This window comes from Natator depressus, chromosome 3 (assembly GCF_965152275.1).
Source record: "Natator depressus isolate rNatDep1 chromosome 3, rNatDep2.hap1, whole genome shotgun sequence".
NCBI lineage: Eukaryota > Metazoa > Chordata > Testudines > Cheloniidae > Natator > Natator depressus.
The window spans coordinates 28,339,525-28,364,797 of NC_134236.1; the positions used below are offsets into that span (position 1 = coordinate 28,339,525).

At 37.2% G+C, this 25,273-nt stretch overlaps 1 protein-coding gene across 1 annotated transcript in view; it reads left to right on the forward strand.

The window, feature by feature from the left end:
* NBAS (NBAS subunit of NRZ tethering complex) overlaps nucleotides 1-25,273 on the forward strand; it is a 347,509-nt gene that overhangs the window by 125,173 nt on the left and 197,063 nt on the right. The window contains exons 30-32 of the mRNA XM_074947616.1: nucleotides 3,610-3,839; nucleotides 12,086-12,198; nucleotides 18,996-19,109. Coding sequence (XP_074803717.1) covers nucleotides 3,610-3,839; nucleotides 12,086-12,198; nucleotides 18,996-19,109 — 457 coding nt within the window. The remainder of the gene's footprint in view (nucleotides 1-3,609; nucleotides 3,840-12,085; nucleotides 12,199-18,995; nucleotides 19,110-25,273) is intronic.

Here is a 25,273-nt window from a genome sequence, read left to right on the forward strand (position 1 = left end):
TGGGACTTAAACTAGAAATTGAAATATGCCACTTTTTTCTACAGTTATACATTTTTAAACTATGTCAAGAAAAACTCTGTATGTTAGAAGATATTCCTGTTTTCATGAAATAATGGACTAGATAATTAAAACAGTTGGATTATTCATTTGACTGACAGTATGCATATTTTGTTGCAACTAGAACTTACAGTAGAACCTCAGTTATGAATACCTTGGGAATGGAGGTTGTTTGTAACTCTGAACAAAACATTATGGTTGTTCTTTCAAAAGTTTATAACTGAACATTGACTTAATACAGCTTTGAAACTTTACTGTGCAAAAGAAAAAGGCTGTTTTCCCTTAATTTTTTTTGGTAGTTTACGTTTAACACAGTACTGTACTGTATTTGCTTTTTTTTTCTTTTTTTTTGGTCTCTGCTGCTGCCTGATTATGTACTTCTGATCCAAATGAGGTGTGTGGTTGATTGGGCAGTTCATAACTCAAGTGTTTTTGTAACTCTGAGGTTCTACTGTATTTGTATCTTCCATTAGCACTCAGATCTGGTAAAATTAATATCTTTTGTTTGAAAATCATGCATGGCCTTCGAAAAAGAATAGCCCTGTAAGGGGGCTTCTGCATCAATATTGGGACGTTTGTGTTGGGACTCTGTTGTGAAGTGTGTTGTGTTATTTGATTGAAACAAAAACTCTGGGGATCCTTTTGGAGAATGGGACCCGTATCCAACAATCTGCTTTTTGGTCTATTCTCTTATTTATAAATCAACAAATATAGATACTTTTTGCCTTAGATCATTATCTACAAGTTGCTATGTTCATACATACTAAGAATTGTTTACCAGTCAGATATTTTTATGGAGATTAAAATGGTTTATCGCCAGCCTTGTGGTAGCTACTCTCTGCCTATATTTCGGCTTTCCCTTGAGAAATATTGCATGGTGAATTGTAAGACCTCTGCCACATTCTAATGGTTTGGTGCTTTTAAGAACACTAAACCATTAGACCACAAAAGGAAGAAAGTTAATGCCATAGATTTCCTATCTGACCTTGTACATATCACTTAATCCTTTTGTGTCTGGTATGCCTATCCATTAGATGTCATCTACATTTCATGAAGTAAAACTGAAGTAATCATTTCTGAAATATAAGGTTCTTTTTTGATTCTTGAATGGAAGGTGTCATGGAATCCAAAGTATTAGTTCTTATTTATTTGTTGAACATCTCATTGTGTTTTTTGCTATGAGAGGGAAGAAGAAACTTCCTGCCTGATGTCTTAATATAAGCTGAATAGAGAGACAACTCAAAAGACCTGTAGAACCACATAAAAAAGTTTTATCTGACAGTGCTTGTTTTGTTGAGTGTGTGACAGCATTTTTACTGGTGGAGTAGTGTAGGTGGGTGGACTTACTTTAGCATGTGTTTCGGTCATCGAAATGTTCTACTAGTTTTGTAGCTCTGTTCTTGCCACCTGTTTTGCAGGTATCCCTAATGTCATCATGTTGCTTTTAAAAACTAACACCAATTTTGAATATGCATATGTGCTATGCCCTACTCAAAGGTTTTAGGTGTAGGAATGAGACACAGAACTTTGGATATGGTTATCTCACTGTTGTTTGACTTGCACAGGAGCAGGGCATATGTAAGACTGTTGCAACCTTTTGTCATGGGGGTGAGGCGCCTCTGGGTCTCTATATAGTCTTATGTGTGCTTCCAGTAGAGCTCACTCTCTCCTGACATATGGATTTGAAAGAATAAAATAAACTATATTTTATGTAAAGTTTTTTCTGTGATGATCATAACTATATTATCTGAGTTTCTAGAAATACAGATGTTGCTTACAGATGCACTGTTTTAAATTTAATTAACTAAATTTTGGGGCAAAAAAAAATCTTCCTAACTCAGAAATATTTTAATTTGTTTGTCATGGAATTAAAAGCTTTTGATCGATGCAAAATTATAATAAATAGTGTTCAAATATTTTGTTTTGTTCTTGTTAATTAGGATTGTACTGGTCTCTTACTTTGTGGAAAAACTATGATTCACTGATTTGAGTGATTCTTAAAGGGTTTTTATGCATTTTAAGTACATTTTAAGTAATCACAGCTTTTTGGCCTAAGGCTAAAACAGTTAAATGTTTCATGGCAAATACCTTGATATATTAACATTCAGATTTTTGTATTTTGAAGATTAGTCTTGATTTAAAATTTAAAAAATAAAACCCAATGGGAATTCTAATATTATTCCAATGTTTATTATGAACCTAAATGTGTTATGTTTAGAGCCCTACCAAATTCATGGATGTGAAAAACATGTCATGGACTATGAAATCTCGTCTCCTCTTGAAATCTGGCTGTGGTAGTGGGGCTGCAGTTTTGCCACCCTTACTTCTGTGCTGCCTTCAGAACTGGGTGGCTGAAGAGTGGTTGCTGCTGGCCGGGTGGCCATCTCTGAAGGCAGCGCTGCTGCCAGCAACAGCGCAGAAGTCAGGGTGGCCTGGTATGGGTGGGCCTCGTCGTCATAGCCTGCAATATTTTGAGAGGGTGTCCCAGCAAAAAAAGTCCGAGAACCCCTGATTTAGCAGACTCCCTTATCCAGGGTGGCTTACAAGCCCAGTAGTAATACAGTACAATACTTATATATTTACTGTATGAACACATCTGTGAAATTTGCTATTTATGCTGTGACCAACCCACAAAAAATGTGTGATTTCGCTGCGATTTAAGTAAACCTCCAGTTATGTTTCTTCAGGAGCAGATGATGATGGAGGAGTCAGTAAAACTGCACCTGGGCAAAAGCACGGAGATCAGACTTCAGCAAGTGCTTAGCTTTACACACTTGAAGTGGACTTCAGTGGGACTGCTTACAGTGTGTAAAGTTAAGCACTTATATAAATCTTGATGATATCAAGACTTGGCTTTGTGGTATTGCTTAGCAGCAAACTTTTTTTTTTTTTTTAATTTCCATCCAAAGCATGTGTTTGTTCAGTTTCAAATTTGCAGCTAACATAATTAATCTATTAGGAGGAAGAAGTGGCCCTTTTTGAAGCTTGAGCTTTTTGTTTATAAATGTGCATGCATATTGTTACACAAATGTCATCTAAATTTTATCTATATACAACACTATTAATAAAAATATTAATTACGCTGTAGAAATTTATTCTTCTAGTTTTTAAGCCCCATCTATAAAAACAAATAAAAAAATAATCACCTCAAAAATTCTGTCTCTAGTGTCTCAATTCTGAGTTGTAAAATATTTTGAAATTGCAAAATGTTATCTTTTGAATTTTTTTAAATTAATCTTGTTGAGTTTCACTAAAGGTTTTATTCTGAAGTTTAACAATTAATGTGGTAGCAGAACTAAATGTGTACTGCAATTAAAAAACAAAAAGAGAAAGATAGAAATAATTGTCTTAATTCTGCTTTTGTGGTTAAAATACTTTAAAAATTATTTATGCAAATACTAATCCTGGAATAATTTTTCAGATACATCTTAAATTCATTTTCTCCCAACATATTACAAGGAACCTTTATGTTCAGATGGCTTGGTCCCACAGAAAACTAAACACTTTTTTGGTTGAAGCTATTGTAACAAATTTACCCATCTTACTTTGCAGATATTTACTGAAAGCCTTCTATGTTCAAGCCATCTAGAAAATATACACCTAGCTGGGCAAATGATGCATTGCAGTGTTTGGTCAGTGGATCCACCAGTTAGTGTTGCCTCAAAAGGAAAACCACGATATAGAGTCAGCTATGAGAAAAGCGTCAAACTGGTTTTGGCTGCTGGCAGAGAATACTTCAATTCTTCTACCAGTCTGACTGATAGCTGCATGGATTTGGCCAGGTATAGTAAAACACATTCTCTCTCTCTCTTCACCTTTTGATTCCTTTGTTTTAAATGTAGTAGATGATGAATTTTACTGAAAAAGAGCTTGGGCCAGATTCCCCTCTACATTCTGTGCCCTTGTGCAAAGCAAGTGGGGAAAAAAGGGCTGTAACCATAGCTTCTCTGAGGAGTCCCCGAGTTCTTTGCAACAATTGGCTTAGTGGGGCATAGTTGGAAGGAAAGGGGTGTTGCTGGAGCATCTCTGCACTCCTGGCTGCTAGAATGGCTCCCTAGGTCACATCTAGCATTACAAGGGATGCCATAAGCAAGACGGTAATGGAGAAAGTTTGTGGAGAAGAATAATGCAGTACCATTAAGCGTTTGGATTTTTTTTTTTCTGAGTTTCTCCGTGATGAGATGGAGATCTGTGCATTTCATCTTCTGATTCAGCTTTGAAGATGTGAAAGTACACGAAGCTGTCTGGCTGGGATAAGTTGCTTTCTGTTGCACAGCTTCTCACCTCATTGATTCCTAATGGGCTAAACCTCCCTATCTGTGGAGTTTGGAGGCAGTTCAATGTTGTTGCAGGACATCATGGGATTACTGGGTGGCAAGTGAGAAATATCTTCCCATGTTCAAACTGATCCTGATGGATTCAGTAAAACCCTGAGTGGTACTGGGTTACTCCTGCAGTACTTACTTGGGTGCTAGCCCGCCCGGGGCAGCAGACAGGCTGCGTTTTAGGCTCCTGGGGACAGCTAACAAGCTGTTACATGAATGCCATGCCAGGATGTATCGTGTACTGCCTCTCCCCTACAAACAGCATGGGAAGAAATACCAGATATGCATCAAAAGCAAAAAACTACAGGACTCTTACAGGACAGCATGTCAGTGGCTTGCAAGGAAACTAATATTAATACAGTACTATCCTTTTCAAGAATTATTAGATGGGTATTTTCCTATTAATGCCTCCTTTCAGAGCACATGATATCCAAATGAGGATGTCCGATTAAACTAAATGTTAAACCAAAATGTTTATATAAAAATGAAAGAAATTTCATATGTTTTGGGAGCCTAAGGTTGGTGCAGCTGTAGGACCACCAGTGAAAGACAATTACACCTTCAGAAGGGGACTTCCTTCCAAATGACCGCATAGACCATAGAATTCATGACACACTGCACAACGATTTAAAAGCCTTGCCTATAGCCATTCAAATCAAAAGGTTTTCATATATTTGGTAAGGAAAGCTTACTTGGCGGCAGGCAAGTGGATCATCATCTAGGGATATGATCCTTGCTTGGAATGAGCTGTCTTGGGTTCGATCTTGGTCAAATTCTTGATGTGATTTGTGATGAACAATGGCTTCTACCTTGGTGGCTACATGGAAGTCATGTAATACCTGTGAATGGTCATCGCTCATCCTAAATGGATATCTTATTCTTCCAAATGAAGAACTGTCAGGGGAAACATTAGAGAAATTAGAAGATGACGTTGCAGAGGCACCTCAACCCTTACTGTTGAAGCCAGCAGAGCAGCCCATTGGTTGCTACTGAAACCAAGGGTACCAAAGAACGGACTATTATCCTCGCAGAGGGAAAAATCTGGAGCAAGTTTCCAAAGAAACCTAGATAAATTTTCCTCCAACCCAACAAAATACTCTGACAAAGACAAAAACCATTTGTATAGAAGAGCTGACAACTCCTGTGCAAGAGTCTTCCTTCTGATTTACCCTCTGCACTCTGAATCTTGAATGGCTTGTGGTAGTCACAGCAAGACACAGGTTGCATGTTATACATTTATTCCCATGCACAGACAACATTCCAGTCAGTACTCCATCCAGAGAAACAGACCAGTTCATAAATGAACAGCTTCTGGAAAGGATTCATGGCTACCAATTCTTCAAAATCAAGAGGAGTTTTTGATCCCAGTGCAGAGAATTGCTGATCCAGAGATCAAAACAGACATGGATCTGGCCATAATTTTACCACAGTGGTAAATATTGTAGAGATTCAGAACTTCATTACATCAATCATTTCTTGAGGAGTCATCGAAAGGCTTGAATTTCTAGTGTTAGGTATCAGCTTCATCCCCTGAGTGGGTTTCTCAAAATGCACCTGCTGAAATGCCTTCTGAGGACATAGAACCATGCACTTGATGTAATGCAAAATTAGGCATTATTCTGAGATCACATCCAAATGCCTCTTTCTGGGCGGGTAAGGACAAACAGCACGCTTCAAAAAAGGTCGCTCTAGACCTTTACATACAAGTATATATGGAACACAAATTTCCAAAATCTTATAGTACACATTCTTTAGTTCATTTCAAGCCTCATAAACATGTCAGTCTTTAAAAAGCCATATTGAATTGGACCAGTGCTCCATCATCTCCAGTATCCTGTCTGTGATAGTGAGAAAGAAACCATGTAGTGGGTTATTATGATACTTATAGAGGCAGTTTCCTCCTACCTCCCATTAGAAGTTGGCTTATGATTGAGGCATGAGTGTTTATATCCATTCCAAAATCAGGGAGTAGCAAGAAGTCAAAGCTTCTCTGTTACAATGTTAAAAATGTCCTGGACAGTGAAGAATCTGGTGCCTTTCAAGACAGTTCACCGAAAGGATACAAAAGGGGAAAGCTGAAGGCATCCTACTCCTCCACTGGATTTACTAGATAGCTAAGGATCTCACATTGCACCTGAAGAAAATACCTGACCTTTTAAAGCTGGGGGATGCCTCTTTCATCTGGACCTGAAACACCTACAGTTAACAACCTGGCCATCAGAAGAGAAGTTCAGCGTGGATTGTCCATTAACTTCTGAAAAAATTGGGTATCCAGACAGAACTCAACCAGGATATTTCATTCATTGATCTGGTCAAATTTATGTTTCTGGTGTGAGGGGAAACGGAAAGCTGTTTGTGCAGTGCCCAGCACAATCAGGCCCTGACCTTTAGATGCTGTTATAATACTAATAATCATCATAATACAAATAACCAGAATAATTACTTCAGCTTCAGTCACATCAACATACATTAAAAAAATGTAAAAAACAAACAACCCCCCCCCCACTTATGTGCTTAAAATTAGGCATGTGTTCAGCATCTTGCACTTCCTATGTGACCAAGTCGCTTGTCCTCTCCATGTTACCTGCACAATTTGGGGCTCCCACACCCATCCCTGGGCCCAGTGGCCCTCTGAGGGCTAACAGGACCTTCTCCCAGTGAGAGAGCCTTTGTCACACAGTAAATATTCTTAAACATGTACATGTATTTATTACCAATTAACAATCAACAGAATACACAAGCCAAGCATCTAATGCTCAACTTTCCCAATAAAGCAGACAGAGTCTCCCAGTCAGGATCTGATCTCGTCCGGGTCTCCAGCTTCTACACAACCTAATCATGCAGGGGTTAAAAAATCCTAGCAACTTTGGTCTTGAGCTGTATCCTGGAGTTAAGTTCCAATGAGCTTGTTCTCTGACCCTTATTATATAGTTAAAATGAGGATTTCTTTTATCTATACCTTAATCAGTTAAAAGAAAAGGAGTACTTGTGGCACCTTAGAGACTACTAAAATTGTAGCTATGCAAAAAAACCCACTAACTGTACAGCGGTTCACATGCCTAAGACCACCTACTCATTAGCTTTTGTATTTTTCACAGTTAATAATAACTTCTCAAGGACTACTTATCTTTTGTGCTTCATTAGTGGGATACACTTAGAACAGCAAAACCTCATATATTTTTTTTTTATCAGGAAGAAGCTACAGAAATTCAAGGTTAGCTTGTCCATTCTCTCCCTATTCTTATGACTTTGTGAATATATATCTAGCTGTATTCGTAATGCTGCAGCTGATACTTTTCTACTGTCTGCCTAAGTCAAGCCTGAATTCTCCTGACTCTGTAGTTTTTTGTTTTCAATTTGTGGTGGCTGAGCATACAACATGACTGCGGGTTATGCTAAGTCCATACACAAGATGGCTGTGACTCAAGTCAAGTCCAGGGTCTTGTTGTACTCTATGCTTCAGTTTCTGATCTGTAAAGGGGAAGTAGTTATCCAACCTCTAATATTGGGTGTTCTGAGGTTTATCTCAGTAATTTTTGGAAAGTGCTGTGAGAGTCTTGAACAGAGGATATAAAAGTGTGTGTATCTGTTTTGTTTTGGTCAAGTAGCAATAGCTGCTGCTTACCATGCTGATCAACATTCTCTCATTGTTTCCTTGTTCTCCTCATGTCCATATGACGCTGTCTCAGACTCTTTGTGGTGGGAGCCATCTCTTTGTTCTTTATTGGTACAGCCCTGATTGTCTGGATTCTACCACAATGCAAATAATAAGTAATCATTTTTCTCTTCAGTCTTTCAATCTCATTTCCTTTTCTTTCCTTCTTTATTTCCCTTATTTTCTTTTAGTGCAGCCTTGCTGTACTTCATCCCTTTCTTTTTAGGAACATTTTTTTTTCTCTGAAAGAAATAGAGATGTCCCCGTCATCACAAGATAATTATATCTAACGTGAGAGATCATTTCACTGAAATGTTAAATATAATAGTGTTTTAATGGTTCTCGTCTATGAGGTACATGTAGATAGGTAAGAGAATCTGATGTCTCCTACTTTGAAAATAAATCATAGAAGAGTAAGGTTGGAAGAGACCTCAGGACGTCATCTAGTCCAACCCCCTGCTCAAAGCAGGACCAACCCCAACTATGGTTTATACATTGGCTTATCCTGAATATTAATTTTATATACAAATGACTTAATTTATCTGGTGTTTCCTTATTATTTAAGAATTTTCTATTCCATTTGTTATTATTTAAGTTTACATTAATTCAAACTAATTTCTTTCTTCCCCCATAAGATAGAATCAACAAAACTTTTTTTTTTTTTTTTTACTTAATTACATCTGAGTGGATGAACCAAAGTATGAGGCAAAATTATTAAATAAGTTAGTGTTTTCTAAGGCACAGAATTCATGTTGGCCTATAAAAATAATTCTTTGTGCTCCTTATCAGTTTTTGCAGCGATCACAAAAAAACAACTTTTAATTGCGTAATTCAGGTGCTTTACAGTTGAGCAGTTAATAACTGATTTCACTTTCTTGATATTAGGAAGTTTTATTCTTTTTAGTGGAACATTTACTCTTACTGAGCTGTATAGGTTGGCAAACCATGCATTTATTCTCATGAATAATTAGGGCCACCGCTAACTAATTGGGTTTCTCCATGACTGAACTGGAAAAAAGTGGTTAAAAGGGTCTGAAAATGCAGTTCTGATCACCCCCCCCCCCGCCCCGGCCTTTTCTCTATTTTAGAAGCGATAGACTGATGTTGGACACAGACTGGGGATATACTTTTGTAACCAAATACACCAGGTTCATCCCTCTTGGTCAGAGCTTGGTTTAGTGTTAATAAATACAAACATCTTCTGTACTTTTTTAAAACAGTTTACTTATTATTTCTATTGATGGAGTTATAAATAATTACCTGTGCAGATACATATTTTGTGAAGTACTGAGTAGGAAAAGAAGCTAATGAATTTTGCATATTCAAGGTTTTTCCCTTAAAATTCTAGGGAAAGGCGGGAGTAAGCCAATAAATAACTCTGGGTGACTCATTGAGACTAACTTGGAAGTTAAATGATCAAATATGGCTTAAGACCCAGACTCTTGTCTGGTCTTTATGTATAAGGACAGTCAAATACCCATAGCCCACTCTTTGTTATGGTTATGCCTCTCTCTCTCTTTTCCAAACCCAATCAGAGACTGCGGGTGGCATTCTCGGGAAGGACTTCTAGGGGAAGGCATTGTCTCCACATTTTAGTATGTGTGATGCACTCTCTCCAATCCCATACAGATTTTTTTTCTGTTACCCATGTGAGGGAGGAGGTGAACTTCTACATGTCGGGAGAAGACCGCCAGATACTTTGGTTTATGTCAATTTCGCTTTGGTTGTGTTCATATTCACCTGTTTGGGGGGAATTATACTTCTATGTTTGCAGCCATACTTTGATTGTAAATATTGATTTTTGTATAAATTTGGATTGTTTAAAACTAAAAAAGCATGCAGAGAAGACATTTCACAGAAGATACACTGATTTTTTTCAGTAATGTGAGCCTGGAACATCTATTTTGTCTGTTTGTCCCACTAGGATCTCTACACTTTCTTCAGCACTGACTTGTATACATGGAGTATATATCTTGATTTAATCCTTAAGGCCATTGTCGTCCTCCTTCAGATTCCTCCTCTGGACCCACTTTGGTTGTGTCCCTTCCCTGAAACAGCTCAGCAACTATGGCTAAATTGTGTAGCATTTGAAGACATCAGATTTTATTTTCCACAAAAGACAATGAGTTGGAACAGTTGGGAGCCATCAAATTGTGCAGTTCCTAGCCTGTGCAATATTGAGTTAGCTGTCCCTCCCCCCTTTTTGATCATGTTAATATTGAGCTTTGTATCAGATTATAAACTCTTTGGGGCAGGGCCCAGGTCTGTCTATTTGAAGACTTTAAATTGAACCATAGGGTTTGTGCTGACTTTTGCACCCCCACGCCATAATGATTAGACTGGTACATTCTTAAAATAGATTGATTGTCACATTTCTGAGATACCAAGGTTACTAGATGCCCTGCAGAAATATCGATGGATTCCTGCTAAAACATATGTATAACTATTTGTTAGCATATTGCCATTTACATATGCATTCAGTAATCTAAATGCACATGCTGTATCTAATTATTAAAAACTCTTCAATGGGGATTTATGTGCCTGTAGAGAAGGCAGAATGTTGCAGATTAAATCTGCCATGTGTATATGACTGTGACTGTTCCCCATGCTAACTAGTAATGGATATTTAAGCAGTATTTTCCTCCTCAGAAAGTAGTAATGATGATCAGACTTAAGCTATGGCTACACTTTAACTGCTACAGTGGCACAACCACATCACTGTAGCACTTCGGATGGGAGGGTTCTCCCATCATTGTAGTTGATCTGCCTCCCCAAGAGGAGGTAGCTATGTCAATGGAAGAATTCTTCTGTTGACTTAGCACTGTCTATACTGGAGTTAGTAACTATGTTCCTCAGGGGTATGGATTTTTCACATACCTAAGCAATGCAGCTGGATCGACTTAACTGTTTACTGTAGACCTAAGTCACAATTGAAAGGGTTTGTTCCGATTAAATTCTAAATGGTTATGCTTGTAGTCTGAATAGTTACATAGGTGGACACAAGCATGTGAGTTGGGCCGGATTTTCAGAAGTGTTCAACACACAACAGCTCCCATTAGGCACCTAAGGTCATCAGATTTTCAAAAGTGCCCAGCTCTCTTTGAGAACAGAGGGAGCTAAAGGGTGGCAAGCACTTCTGAAAATCTAGGCCCGCTTGTATGTGCTGAATCTTCTTGAAAATCTGACTCTTCAGTTATTAACAAAGCTAGCTTACATCTATCACAACTGCATCCTTTTAACTTGATACCTTCTTTCTCTCTCAGATTATATGTACCGAATATTCTATATATATGAAGATGTCCACATGACAAATTGCATAAGCATGTGATAGAATACACAGTTTCTTGTGGAGTGATGCCTCCTTCACTGTGCACCATATAAGATGAAAGGTTGTTTTAAAGACAAAAATCATTTTTGATGCATTTTACTACTTGAGAAATAGTATCTGGTCATGCATAAAACACTTATTCATAGTTGGTACATCAGCAATTTTTAATCTATCATTTCTGTTCTTTCAGGAATTTTATTTATTTATTTATTTAACACAGATTGCTGGATGAACTGTCTGGAGTCCCTGGAAGAGTTGCGTTTGTGTAATTTTTCCTCAAGTTTTTTGGCGTTGTGTGCTATTTTTGGCAAAGCTTAAAAGCAGCAGTGGTGCATGGAAGTTTGCCCCTATGCTGCATTAAATTTTTCAATAAATGTAAATGTCTGTGTCTCTGTTTCATTAAATGTGCTCGAGTATTAGAAGTCCTAAGTTTTTCCTAATTTAGGTGTTTAGTGTCTTAATTTAGGTCATGAGTATCACGGGTCACCCAGCTAAGATATTTGGTAACTAGTATGTGCTTCTGAGTGTCGCAGAGCATTGGTCAGCTAACGGTGAAATCATGTAAAACTCTTTGTCACATGATGCAGTTTCTGTTAAAAATTTGACAGTCCAAAAGTGTAATAAATCACTGTTTTGCACTTTTCAGTCAAATATAAAAAGTTATATATATTATAAATAACTTGTATGAAGTTTGTAATGTTCGTTTTTCTGTTTATTTAGATGCTGTTTACAACTTATTGTAGACTGCCCCGGTGCTATCCAAGAGGAGCTAGATCTCATTCGTGCTCTTAACTATCTTGAAGAATTTGGTCTGAGAATCTTGCCATTACAAGGTACAATGTATTACTTATGTCCCTGATGTGATGGCCTGGTGGAACATGAGCCACAGTTCATTAGCTGAAAATTGTCTATAACTTTAACATGAGTAAGCCCAGTGAAGTTAATAAGACTCCATCTGTACATACATTTTACTCTTGTGCATAAGTGTTTTGCTGCATAAGAGTCTTAATATGCCTTCTGTTTGTAAAAACACTTTGGGGATCCTTTGAGAGGGAAAGACACTGTTTAAATGTAATCTATTTTCATGAAACTATTTTGAAAAAGTGAGCAGCTTGATCATCATTGATGTTCATTACTGTCATAAATATAAAGGGAAGGGTAACCACCTTTCTGTATACAGAACTATAAAACCCCTCCTGGCCAGAGGCAAAACCCTTTCACCTGTAAAGGGCTAAGAAGCTAAGATAACCTTGCTGGCACCTGACCAAAATGACCAGTGAGGAGACAAGATACTTTCAAAGCTGGGGGGGGGGGGGGCGCGGCGGCAAAAGGTCTGTCTGTCTGTGTGATGCTTTTGCCAGGAACAGATCAGGAATGCTCTTCAGAACTCCTGTAAAAAGTTAGTAAGCAATCTAGTTAGAAATGCGTTAGATTTTCTTTTGTTTAATGGCTGGTAAAATAGCTGTGCTGAATGCAATGTGCATTCCTGTTTCTGTGTCTTTTTGTAACTTAAGGTTTTGCCTAGAGGGATTCTCTATGTTTTGAATCTGATTACCCTGTAAGGTATTTACCATCCTGATTTTACAGAGGTGATTCTTTTACTTTTTCTTTAATTAAAATTCTCTTTTAAGAACCTCATTGTTTTTTCATTGTTCTTAAGATCCAAGGGTTTGGGTCTGTGTTCACCTATGCAAATTGGTGAGGATTTTTATCAAGCCTTCCCCAGGAAAGGGGGTGTAGGGCTTGGGGAGAAGACGTCTCCAAGTGGGCTCTTTCCCTGTTCTTTGTTTAAAACGCTTGGTGGTGGCAGCATAGGGTTCAAGGACAAGGCAAAGTTTGTACCTTGAGGAAGTTTTTAACCTTAGCTGGTAAGAATAAGCTTAGGGGGTCTTTCATGCAGGTCCCCACATCTGTACCCTAGAGTTCAGAGTGGGGAAGGAACCTTGACAATTACCCACCACTCCCACTGACTGCAGTGGAAAGTACACCTCTGAAATGATGCCCAGAATATTCATACAACATAATTACCTTGCAAACAATCTTTGAGAGAGTCTTTTTTTTTTTTTTTTATCTGCAGGCAGTTGTTGTTGAAAAAAGAATAAGTTTCTTTCTTTAGCAGATTGCTGTATGGTTTCGTATATTCCTGTAAAACAAATTGACAGTCGAGGTCAACATTTGCAGTAGATTTCCTTTTGGAGAACTCCTGATTTAAAATCGTAAATAGGTTTTTTGTGTTTCCCATTTTTTTAAAGTGGTGTGGAGTTCGTTTTGTTTTTCCATTGCAAATATTTTTGTAAAAGCTAAATGAAACAGATATATTTCCATAGGAAAAGCATAAGAACTTTTGCCAGAAGCTGGGCATGAGCGACAGTGGATGGATCACTTGATGATGACCTGTTCTGTTCATTTCATCTGGGGCACCTGGCACTGGCCACTGTTGGCAGACAGGATACTGGGCTAGATGGACCTTTGGTCTGACCCAGTAGGGCCATTCTTATATTCTAATTTCCTGTGGCACAGGGTTGAAGGATAAAAAGCCTAGTTGCAAAACATTTCTGTATTCTGCAGTTGAATTATTTTTCTTCAAGGTGAATTGATTTATTTTGTTCAGATTATAAATGACCTTGGAGTGATATGCACGGTTCTTTCATGCCTGTTTCACTTACTAAAACAGAGTCATTAAAAAAAATTGTACTGGAATACAGTTTTAATATCACCTGTAACATATCCAATTTGCCATAATTACTGTATGTGAAATGAAGCCTGTCGTTTTTAATGGTACTGCTTTATCCTTCTCTCTTCAAAATCTTTCAGATAAATTAATCTAGTAAAGGAATAAAAATCTGTTTTAAAGTTTTCATATAGCTGCAAGAAGTTTATCCAAGGTAGATGTTATTGTACAGTAATTTAAATATTTTAAAGATGACATTTAAATAACATTAAGAGTGAAACACTATTTAGTGCATAAAAGGAAGGAAAGAATTAAAGTTGTGGGTTTACATTCTTTGTGTACTCTGTGCTTGGGAACTGCAGTGCACTTTCTCAGAACCGTGGAGGGAGGAACAAACACACACACATACACCACACCCCATCTCTCTCCCCCTTTCCCACCTGATCCTGTGTAGTATCATCTTGCTCAGTAGGATGTTAGGATGCTCTCACAACCTTTCTCAGAATTTCTCTGTGGGTATGAGCCTAACCTTTAGAGTTACTTTACTTATACTGACAAGTTTTCAGAGTAGCAGCCGTATTAGTCTGTATCCGCAAAAAGAAAAGGAGTACTTGTGGCACCTTAGAGACTCACAAATTTATTTGAGCATAAGCTTTCGTGAGCTACAGCTCACTTCATCTTATACTGTTTTGTCTTTTAATTTCATTAGCTTGGCTTTTCTTTATCCTTACTCCGGCTCTTGTGTTCCCCCGCCCTGTTTTTTTGCAACCAACTGAACAGTAATCTCTAGTTAATTGCCAAAATGTGTATGAGACTCGCACTATATTCTATATATATTAAAATAGTTTATTATATTTGTACTTCTGGATATCCTCTTCCTCCTCAAATAGTCTTATCAAATTTTATTTCCTCTCTTCATAATTTATATAAGATCTTCTTGAGACAATGGCTCCTGACTCTGCTTTCATCCACAAAGATTTCTTTAATTTTTCACCTCTTTTCTTTTTCCTCTGTGCCTCTTTAGTTTACTTTCTTCTCCTTTTTTTCATTATTAGTTTCCCAGTCATATCTTTCGATTTGTTTTTCCTCTAGCTTTTGTTACATCTTCTTTTCTTTTAATTCCTTTCTCAGTCTTTGTTTTCTATTCCCACTAATCTTTCATGTCCACCTTTGCTTGCCCATACTCTTTCGACAGAGTTTAGGTGACCTTGAAATAATGAAAACTAACTAAATTGATCAAGTCCTGAAAGGTCACATTTGGGACCATCTTACTTCAAGAGTTTGATAGGAGATTTTTAATGTTGCATGATGCCATTGATTGAAAAAAATCTTAAACGCAAGACCCAGCGTCTAATACTAGCTTGCAAAATACGCATGGAACTTTACCATCCCAGTTGCAACATTGTCTCTCATCATTGTCCTCATGATGATGCTAAAAAATAATATATTAGTTGCCTGATTTGTTTGTTTGTTTGTTTTTTAAATATGGGGAGCTAGTAGAATTTTGTAAGGCTCTATTAATGCAATGTTAAGGTACCCCAAAGGAAACACATACTAGGAGCAGAAGTAGTAAATGATTTTGTAGTGTGGAAGCTGCCTGAACGGCATTCCAGCATCAAGTGCCAAGAAATACTCTTTCCAGCCTACCTGCCCTGGAGCGTGGCTCAAATGTTTAAGAACATTTACAGATACCCTTGTTGTGTATATAAAATGGTAACTTTAAGACATTATTTAGTTTGATTATCCATCCATCCATCCGGCCATACCACAAATTTGGGCCAAATAAAAGTGTGGGGGATTTTTAATCCCACCTATCCTTTGTTAGAATATTTATCCACCACCTATTGCTGTAGTAGCTGAGTGTGTCTCATGAATCATAAAATCATAGAATATCAGGGTTGGAAGGGACCTCAGGAGGTCATCTGGTTCAACCCCCTTGTCATAAATATAAAGGGAAGGGTATACCCCTTTAAAATCCCTCCTGGCCAGAGGAAAAATCCTCTCACCTGTAAAGGGTTAAGAAGCTAAAGGTAACCTCACTGGCACCTGACCAAAATGACCAATGAGGAGACAAGATACTTTCAAAAGCTGGGAGGAGGGAGAGAAACAAAGGGTCTGTGTCTGTCTGTATGCTGCTTTTGCCGGGGATAGACCAGGGATGGAGTCTTAGTACTTTAGTAAGTAATCTAGCTAGGTATGTGTTAGATTATGATTTCTTTAAATGGCTGAGAAAAGAACTGTGCTGAATAGAATGACTATTCCTGTCTTTGTGTCCTTTTTGTAACTTAAGGTTTTGCCTAGAGGGATTCTCTATGTTTTGAATCTAATTACCCTGTAAGGTATCTACCATCCTGATTTTACAGAGGGGATTTCTTTACTTCTATTAAAAGTCTTATGCAAATTGGTGAGGATTTTTACCAAACCTTTCCCAGGAAGTGGGGTGCAAGGGTTGGGAGGATTTTGGGTGGAAAGACGTGTCCAAACTACGTTTCCCAGTAAACCCAGTTAGTTTGGTGGTGGCAGTGGAGATCCAGGGACAAAGGATAAAATTAGTTTGTACCTTGGGGAAGTTTTAGCCTGAGCTGGTGAAAGTAAGCTTAAGAGGTTTTCATGCAGGTCCCCACATCTGTACCCTAGAGTTCAGAGGGGGGGAGGAACCTTGACAGCCCTGCTCAAAGCAGGGCCAACACCAACTAAATCATCCCAGCCAGGGCTTTAAAAACCTCTTAAGGATGGAGATTCCACCACCTCGCTGGGCAACCCATTCCAGTATTTCACCACCCTCCTAGTGAAATAGTTTTTCCTAATATCCAACCTAGAGCTCCCCCACTGCAACTTGAGACCATTGTTCCTTGTTCTGTCATCTGCCACCACTGAGAACAGCCGAGCTCCATCCTCTTTGGAACCCCCCTTCAGGTAGTTTAAAGCTCCCCCTCACTCTTCTCTTCTGCAGACTAAATAAGCCCAGTTCCCTCAGCCTCTCCTCATAAGTCATGTGGCTCAGCCCCCTAATCATTTTTGTTGCCCTCCACTGGACTCTTTCCAATTTGTCCACATTCTTTTTGTAGTGGGGGGCCCCAAAACTGAACACAATACTCCAGATGAGTTTGCTTTAAAGAAGAAAAAAATATCTCTACCTTCCTTCCATGCCAGCGAGAAATAGTATTGGAGCCTATGTCTGTTTTCCCTTCCCCTTTAATGAATCCATTTCTATATTATTTGAGTATGGCTATGCAGTGAGGATTGAGAGCCACTGAGAGGAGGACTGAGAGCTTCCAAAGTTGCTGCCTTGACTCTTGTGCTGATCTGGCCAGTATTAACAGTCTTTCACTTTAACGAGCTATACACTTCACCCCTGTTTTTTATCTTCCTCGTCTCCAGAAGGCTGTCATATTTTGCAGGTGCAGTCTTGTGTTCAGCTGCTGAGTCCTTGTTATGTATATAAAATGTAAAAATAACCTTGTTTAATGTATTCGTATGAGAAACAGAATTGCCCATCTGAATTAATGGCTTTAAAAAATTAATGACATGATTATGAAGCTTTTAGGACTTTTAAATATTATATGTGAAAATTGCTTTTTTACTCTTTTAGGGTAAAGGGCCAAGTTCAAACATTAAGTTCTTAATTTGGGGTTTTTTTTTTAATTTGAAGGGGTGCTGTTTACAGTGTTTTAATCTTAAAATGGGACTCCTTGTATCTTCTAAACTTTTTTTTGGTTTCCATTTAGATTCAGGATGTGATCTTTCTTTCATTTATGTTGTTGTACATCAAGGCTAATTATTGAAGTGTAAAACTGATGTAAATTATTGCCTATTCAGGCCCATAAATCCATTAGCTTTTACTTCTAAGTTCTGGGCTAAGTTCTGTTCAGTTACATCAGTGTAATATTTTAAAGCAAGTTGAGTTAGTCACAATTTGTGCTGGTGTATAGGCACAGGGAGTTAAATTAAAATCTTGGGGTGTGATTTTACCAAAATGGTCAGCGTTGACCTAATTGTACTAAAGTTAATGGTAGAACTCCAAAGTTAGGCCAATACTGAATACATCTGAAAATCCCCATATTTGATATTTATGAAACCACAATATTGTCTTGGTGTGTGGTATTCCTTTTAATTAGAATGAGAAATACTCTGACAAATTTAATTGGTGTAATCAGTAAATGCAAAGATTTTAATGGTGCCACTAATGTATTGTGTTACAGAACCTACAAAAAATCAATACTTTTGTTATGTTTCTTGTCTTAAATCGTTACTCTGCTTGACTTTTGAAAGCTGACCATTTGATTTCCAGAGGCCCTTCATAAAATTTGCAATACATGGATGCTTTTATGTTCTTATTGATATGTTTGTCTGGTAGAAATTTTTCTAATATAGATATAGTATGCTAATATTGATTTTTTCCCCCTGCATAAATTAATTTCCTGCTCATTTAATTGAGTATTAAGTGGGAAGGTTTAATGGTTAGTACTCTGTATGTTCTCTTCATAGCTTGTCTAGTAATATGAAGCAGACTCATTTTATAGAGTGGGAAGCTTGTTCGAAGCAATTTTGAAGGTCAATACTGTTGTAAAAATATAAACTTTAGTTTTATATTACAGTATATAGTTTTATATAAACTATAAAAATTCATTGTGTTAAACACTTTATAGACCATCAGTATTAAAATATGCAGTGTAGGTAATTGTTTGCAATTCCTGTTAAAATGTGCCTCTAAAGTCCTAATGTAAATTGCAAGCTTTTCAGGACAGGGGAGATGTATTTTATGTGTTTGTGAAGGACCCTCTGCATATATAGTCCTCGTTAAACTATAACAAATAACTATATTACGTTGGAAAACGAGGTGTTTTGTTTATGCAGCATGAGTAAGTGTGCCTGCATTTTAAACAAAAATTACACGTACATTAGAGAAAGTTTGTGCATTATAATCTCCCTTTAACATATCATATTTTCTTTAAACAGTGCGTTTGTGTTCTGATCGACTCAGCCTCATCAAGGACTGTATTGCTCAGTTGCCCACAAACTACAAACAGTCTGCCAAGCTCCTGGGACTTGCAGATTTACTGAGAGTTGCAGGTAAAGTGTTGTAAATGTTAAACTGCAATGTAAGATATTAACTCAAGGGCATTTGAGTTAATCATCAAGATGTACTCAAGGATGGCACCAAAGTGTCCTGTGTAGGAGCAGCCTTCAAGAATGACTGACATATTTTACAGGTGATCTTGTATTCAGCTGTTGTGACCTTCTTTAATACATAAAATAAGAACAGCCCTGTTTAATTTAGATTTTGAGCCAAAGATCATGTCAAATTTGGATTTGGATTTACAGGTGAGAATATTTTATGATGTAGAATCAATTATTAGTATTAATAATTGATTAATACTAATCATTTTTCAAATCCAGTAATTTTCTTATCCCTGTCAAGTATACTAGTTTGATTTAACAACAGTCCTGCTCATGTAAGAGAACAAAAGTTGTGTGTCACATAAACTTCAGTGTAACAACGCAATTTGTCTACAGTTGATTTACCATATTTTTATGCTGAAGGTAATGTGTTAGGGCTGAATGCTTATTTCAGGTGTAGAACATCTTGCAGGATTGGACCTGCAGTACAATAGCTGTTCCAAATTGAATGTTCTGCTTTTGCAGAAAAGGAAGACAATGAATTCGGCACATTCCCCCAGACTTCTCTGCTGAAGTGTTTTCAACACTCTAATAATGTTTAATGATAATAGTACCTAGAATTTATATATAACTCTTTTCACTCATAGCTCAATATAGATGTTGCTATTGGTATTTTGGAGGCATCACTAGAGATCTATGGTTAGGACTGTTTTAAAGTTTTGTGTGTTCGTTGGGAAAACTAATCTTCCTCTCTGGCTACCCTAGACCAAATCACTGATTTTCCTTTTATATGTCAGTATTACCTTTTGCATATTGTTTATGCTAAATTCTTGTTTCGTTTCTGTTACTGTTTACAAGGGTATTGGTATGCATAGAACATATTTTCCCCAATCTTTGAATGTGAGGAGTGTGACCAGCATGTGTTCTGAAGTGGCTTACATAAAGTCTCATGCATCTTGTTGGCTTTCTTCATCACTAATGTCTGTATATTAATGCGAGAAGTATGGGGAGTAAGCAGAAAGAACTTGAAATGCTAGTAAATAAACACAACTATGACCTAGATGGCATCACAGAGGCTACGTATCACTGGATAATACGCATGACTGGAATATTGGTATAGAAGGAGGGACAGGCAGGGAAAAAAGGTAGGAGGTGTTGCCTTATATATTAAAAATGTATGCACTTGGACTGAGGTTGAGACAGAAATAAAAGACAGACTTGTTGAAAGTCTCTGAGTAAGAATAAAAGGGGTAAAAAAACAAGGGTGATGTCATGGTAGGGGTCTACTACAGACCACCAAACAAGGAAGAAGAGGTGGATGAGGTTTTTTTTTTTTAAACAACTAACAAAATCATCCAAAGCACAGGAGTTGGTGGTGATGGGGGACTTCAACTACTCAGATATCTACTGGGAAAATAAGATAGCAGGGTACAGATTATCCAACAAGTTCTTGGAATGCAATGGAGACAATTTTTTATTTCAGAAGGTGGACAAAGCTACTAGAGGGGAGGCTGTTCTAGATTTGATTTTGACAAATAGGGAAGAACTGGTTGAGAATTTGAAAGTGGAAGGCAACTTGGGTCAAAGTGATCATGAAATGGTAGAGTTCACGATTCTAAGCAATGGTAGGAGGGAGAACAGCACAATAAAGATGAATTTCAAGAAGGCAGACTTCAGCAAACTCAGGGAGTTGGTAGGTAAAATCCCATGGGAAGCAAGTCTAAGGGGAAAAACAATTGAAGTTGGCAGTTTTTCTAAGAGACATTAGTTAGGGCAGAAGAGCAAACTTTCCATTGCATAGGAAAGATAGGAAGTATTGCAAGAGATGACACAGGCTTAACGAGGAGATCTTCAATGATCTAAAATTCCAAAAAGAGTCCTACATAAAGTGGAAACTCGGTCAAACTACAAAGGATTAATATAAACAAATAACACAAGTATGCAGGGACAAAATTAGAAAAGCCAAGGCACAAAACGAGATCAAACTAGCTAGGGACATAAAAGGAAACAAGAAAACATTCTACAAATAAATTAGAAGCAAGAGAAAGACCAAGGACAATAGGCCCATTATTCAATGAGGAGGGAAAGACAATAACAGAAAATGTGGAACTGGCAGAGGTGCTTAATGACTGCTTTGGTTTTCACTAAGAAGGTTGGTGGCGATGGGACATCTAAAATAGTGAATGCCAATGAAAATGGGGTAGGATCAGAGTCTAAAATAGGGAAAGAACAAGTCAAAAATTACTTAGACAAGTTAGATGCCTTTAAATCACCAGGGCCTGATGAAATGCATCCTAGAATACTCCAGGAGTTGACTGAGGAGATATCTGAGCCAATATTTACAAGTGCAGTGAGGAGCAGGGGGCATTGCATGGTGTCAGGGAAAAGATTGTGGGCGACTGAGAGTTATGGCTGGCTGAATTGCATTTTGGGTCCTAGGGGAGGTAGAGAAGGGGTAACAGGAAGTACCGTCCTGCCTTTTCAGTTTGCTTAACAATAATGTCATATAATAAGTTAGGGTAACCTAACCTGTATGTATTTAAAATAATTGTATGCATATGACTGTGAGAGCATATATGCATAGATGCACTCTCACACATATAAATAAGTAATAACCATTCCCCAGCTCATTCCAATAAATGATGTGTAGATAAAATTAAATCTCTCCCTCTCCCTCAAAAGGCAGGGTTACAGAACTTTTTTTTTTTTTTAAAGTATATCTCAGTTAAACTGGACAGACTGAGCATTGCTTTGTCTTATGTTTTGAGCTTATTGTGTTGCCCTTCTCCTTCCTCAAGAGGTCTTGGTGGTCAGGCTAATCATGTTGCTTTTTCTTTTGTCTACTCACTAACCTAAATGATAAGAGGAAGGAGAAGTACAACCAAAGGAATTTAGATAAAGATAAAAAAGAACATAGTGGATATTTCAGCCAATAGTCGGATACTTTGTGCATTAATAATTATTTTCCAAGCACACCAGGCATCTCTCAGTGACTTTAGAGAAAAAATCTTAAGTATCATAGTGGTAGTCACTCCCAATATAAATATGGAATTTCATGGAAATGAGTGTATTTCAAGAGGCTGTCTCACTGAGCAAAAGACTGTGCTTTAACAGTTGGTAACATTTTTTGTCTCTCTTGGCTGAATAAATGTACAGAACTGTGTGTTCCAATGTTGTCATTAATAAGTTCCACTTTGTAATAATAACAAAACACTTCAAGTGGATTATTTTTTATATAAAATCACTCTGCATTTGGCGATATACTTTTACTGCCACTGGAGGTTTACAGTATGCCAGTTTGGTTGGTCTTATTGCAATAATGGAAATATTCTTTACAGTAGACCTCAGGTATGTTTTTTCTAGTGAATCCATGCCTACAATTAATACCTTAATTATTTATTAATCCACACGCATTCCTCATCGGCACTGGAACTTGGTAACGTGCTCCAAAACACAACACTTGATTTTAAGAAAAGTCAGGACTAAGAACTTTTGTCTCCTGGGGAGCTACTCATTAGAAAGGAGCCTTAATTGCAAAAAAAGACTTGAATAAGCTTTACGTTCTGTGCAGCAGAGGACAACAGTACTTGTTCGCAAGTATGAAGTATTCTGGTGCATTACATTTTGAGTTTAAACATTAGTGCTGTTTCAGATGGTTTTGTTATGCTATTTATACCTTTAAAGACTCAGAAAAGTTGTTGGAATTTGGAAACTGTTATAAATTAAAAGGAGTACTTGTGGCACCTCAGAGACTAACAAATTTATTTGAGCATAAGCTTTCGTGAGCTACAGCTCATGAAGTGAGCTGTAGCTCACGAAAGCTTATGCTCAAATAAATTTGTTAGTCTCTGAGGTGCCACAAGTACTCCTTTTCTTTTTGTAGATACAGACTAACATGGCTGCTATTCTGAAACCTGTTATAAATTAAGATCTGGATGACTCACAAAGAATGAGCTATTCACAGGATCGTATAAATTACCATAGTACATGAAACCCATGATCCATCTTGTCCAATCTCCTGTCAGGAACCAGCATAAAATGATTCAGAACAAGGTACAAGAAAATAGGCAGATGTAAAAAAATCTGCCTCCCTCCCAAGGTCTCATCATAATCCCTAGTAGTTAAAACAATGGTTTAAGGTTTAAATCTTGAGTTATTTTATATCCCTTCAGAATTTTTGTTAATATTGTCTGTTGTAACTGGATATTATCCATACAAAATCTTGCTAAATTCTTGACCTTGATAACATCTTGTAGCAATGAGTTCCACAGTCTGATTATTCAAAGTTTGGGTTTAAATCTGCCATTCACTAACTCTGACATGCCTAGATATTGCAGCATTGACTTGAATGAAAGTTGTCCTTGGATTGAGCTCTGTGTCTTTTTAAAAATATGATAGGGCAAAAGAGCTTTCGACAAATTCATATAAATTTTACATGAGGAAGATGTTTTACATAATCACAACAGCTTTGAAAACAACTAAAAACAACTAAAATTTGCTCTTCAGCCAGGACCTCTCACCAAGTTTAAAGTCAGTTGCTTTTTATGATCAAATTAATAAACCCTTGCAAAACAGAGATTTCAATGGAAATACGGATGCAGCCTTAACTATAGTGTGTAAATAGAGCCTCTCATGAGCTTTAACAGTCAGTATAAAAATATATGTATCAATTAGGTTGTAAAAGCAAGACATATAGGGCACTTTTGCATTTATCCTCTGTTTATTATTTTATTAGGTTGCAGTGTATCGTTAATATGATGAATAGTTACTATAGATCTTTGTAGCTATAACAATATTAACAATGTTATTAGTCTGCTTCAAGTTATGCATTGTAACCTAAAGAGCAGCCTATACATTCATATTATTTTAAGATATACTAAAAATCAAAACCTATTATTTAAATAATTTTCAGCTTGAAATAAAATGTACTTGTTTTCCAACTTAATAGGTTTGCTTCTATGGTTCATTAAAATTTTAAATAGCATCTATGAACCAAAGCTTTTATTCTGCACAGTAGGGTAAATTGCATGTGCTCTCTACGTTCCACCATTAAAAGAGAATGATTTGGGGAAGGACAGACACTAAGCCAGAGGTGGTATAAAATTCCCTGTACTGGGGTGTGGCAATGTTATGGGAACATGGAACTCCAAGAGTAGTGATCCACTGTGGAGTATGTTTTTAGAGAACAAGAGTTATAGGCAAGTCATGTACTCCTCAAACTTCCTTTGGGCACTCTTATGGTCTTTCATCAGGTATCTTAAATCAATTAGTAAATCCTAATTAGGCTCACACCACCACCTCAATAAAATAGGTAGGTAAGCAATATATCCGTTTCACAGGTGGCCAAAGTAAGGGAGTCATGGTGGGTTTTACAAGGTGTTACTAATAAATTAGAGCAGACTTTGGAATTGGAACCAGAGTCCTCATTCCCAGTAAAAATCAGATCACAAATAATCTATTTTAGGTAATTATTTAGCCTTAAATTGGTGTATTTGATTGCACACTGGAACAAAAAAGATTCAAAATACAAATCAGTCTTGGATAGTTGCTTTTAATTGCTGTTTGTTTATTGTTACTGAATGTTGTAAAAGCCTGTCTAGACATTGTTTTGTGCTGTCACATGTTACAGGAGTTGCTTGATGAGACGTTAATTTAAAAAAAATCCATTTAGTTTCTCATTAAGTTGACAGTAAAGTTTTTGGAAAAATGTAATTAATTTTAGGAATGGGTGAACTTTTCTAATTAAAAAATGTTTTGAACTCTTATCCAGAAGTCATACCTATTTTTGAAGATTACCAAGTTCCTCAACTTTCTCATGCTGTTGCCCTTTCCAGTTTCAGACAAAAAATATATATATATATCAAAATAGCGCACAGCTGTTCTTGCTGTATATGAAAGAGACACTGTTGTCAGAGCATAGGACTTGTGACTATTTTATTGAGGAACACCTGAGATCTAAATCCAGGTCTGACATTCTGGGAATTTGGGATGGTCTGTGCCTCAGTTTCCCTCATCAGAAGATGATTCTGGCCAACTTAGCTAAAATTAACTTTCGGCACTGGAATTATCCTTTATTAGTTGTAATTCATATTGTCTTGCTTGCTGGATGACCCAAG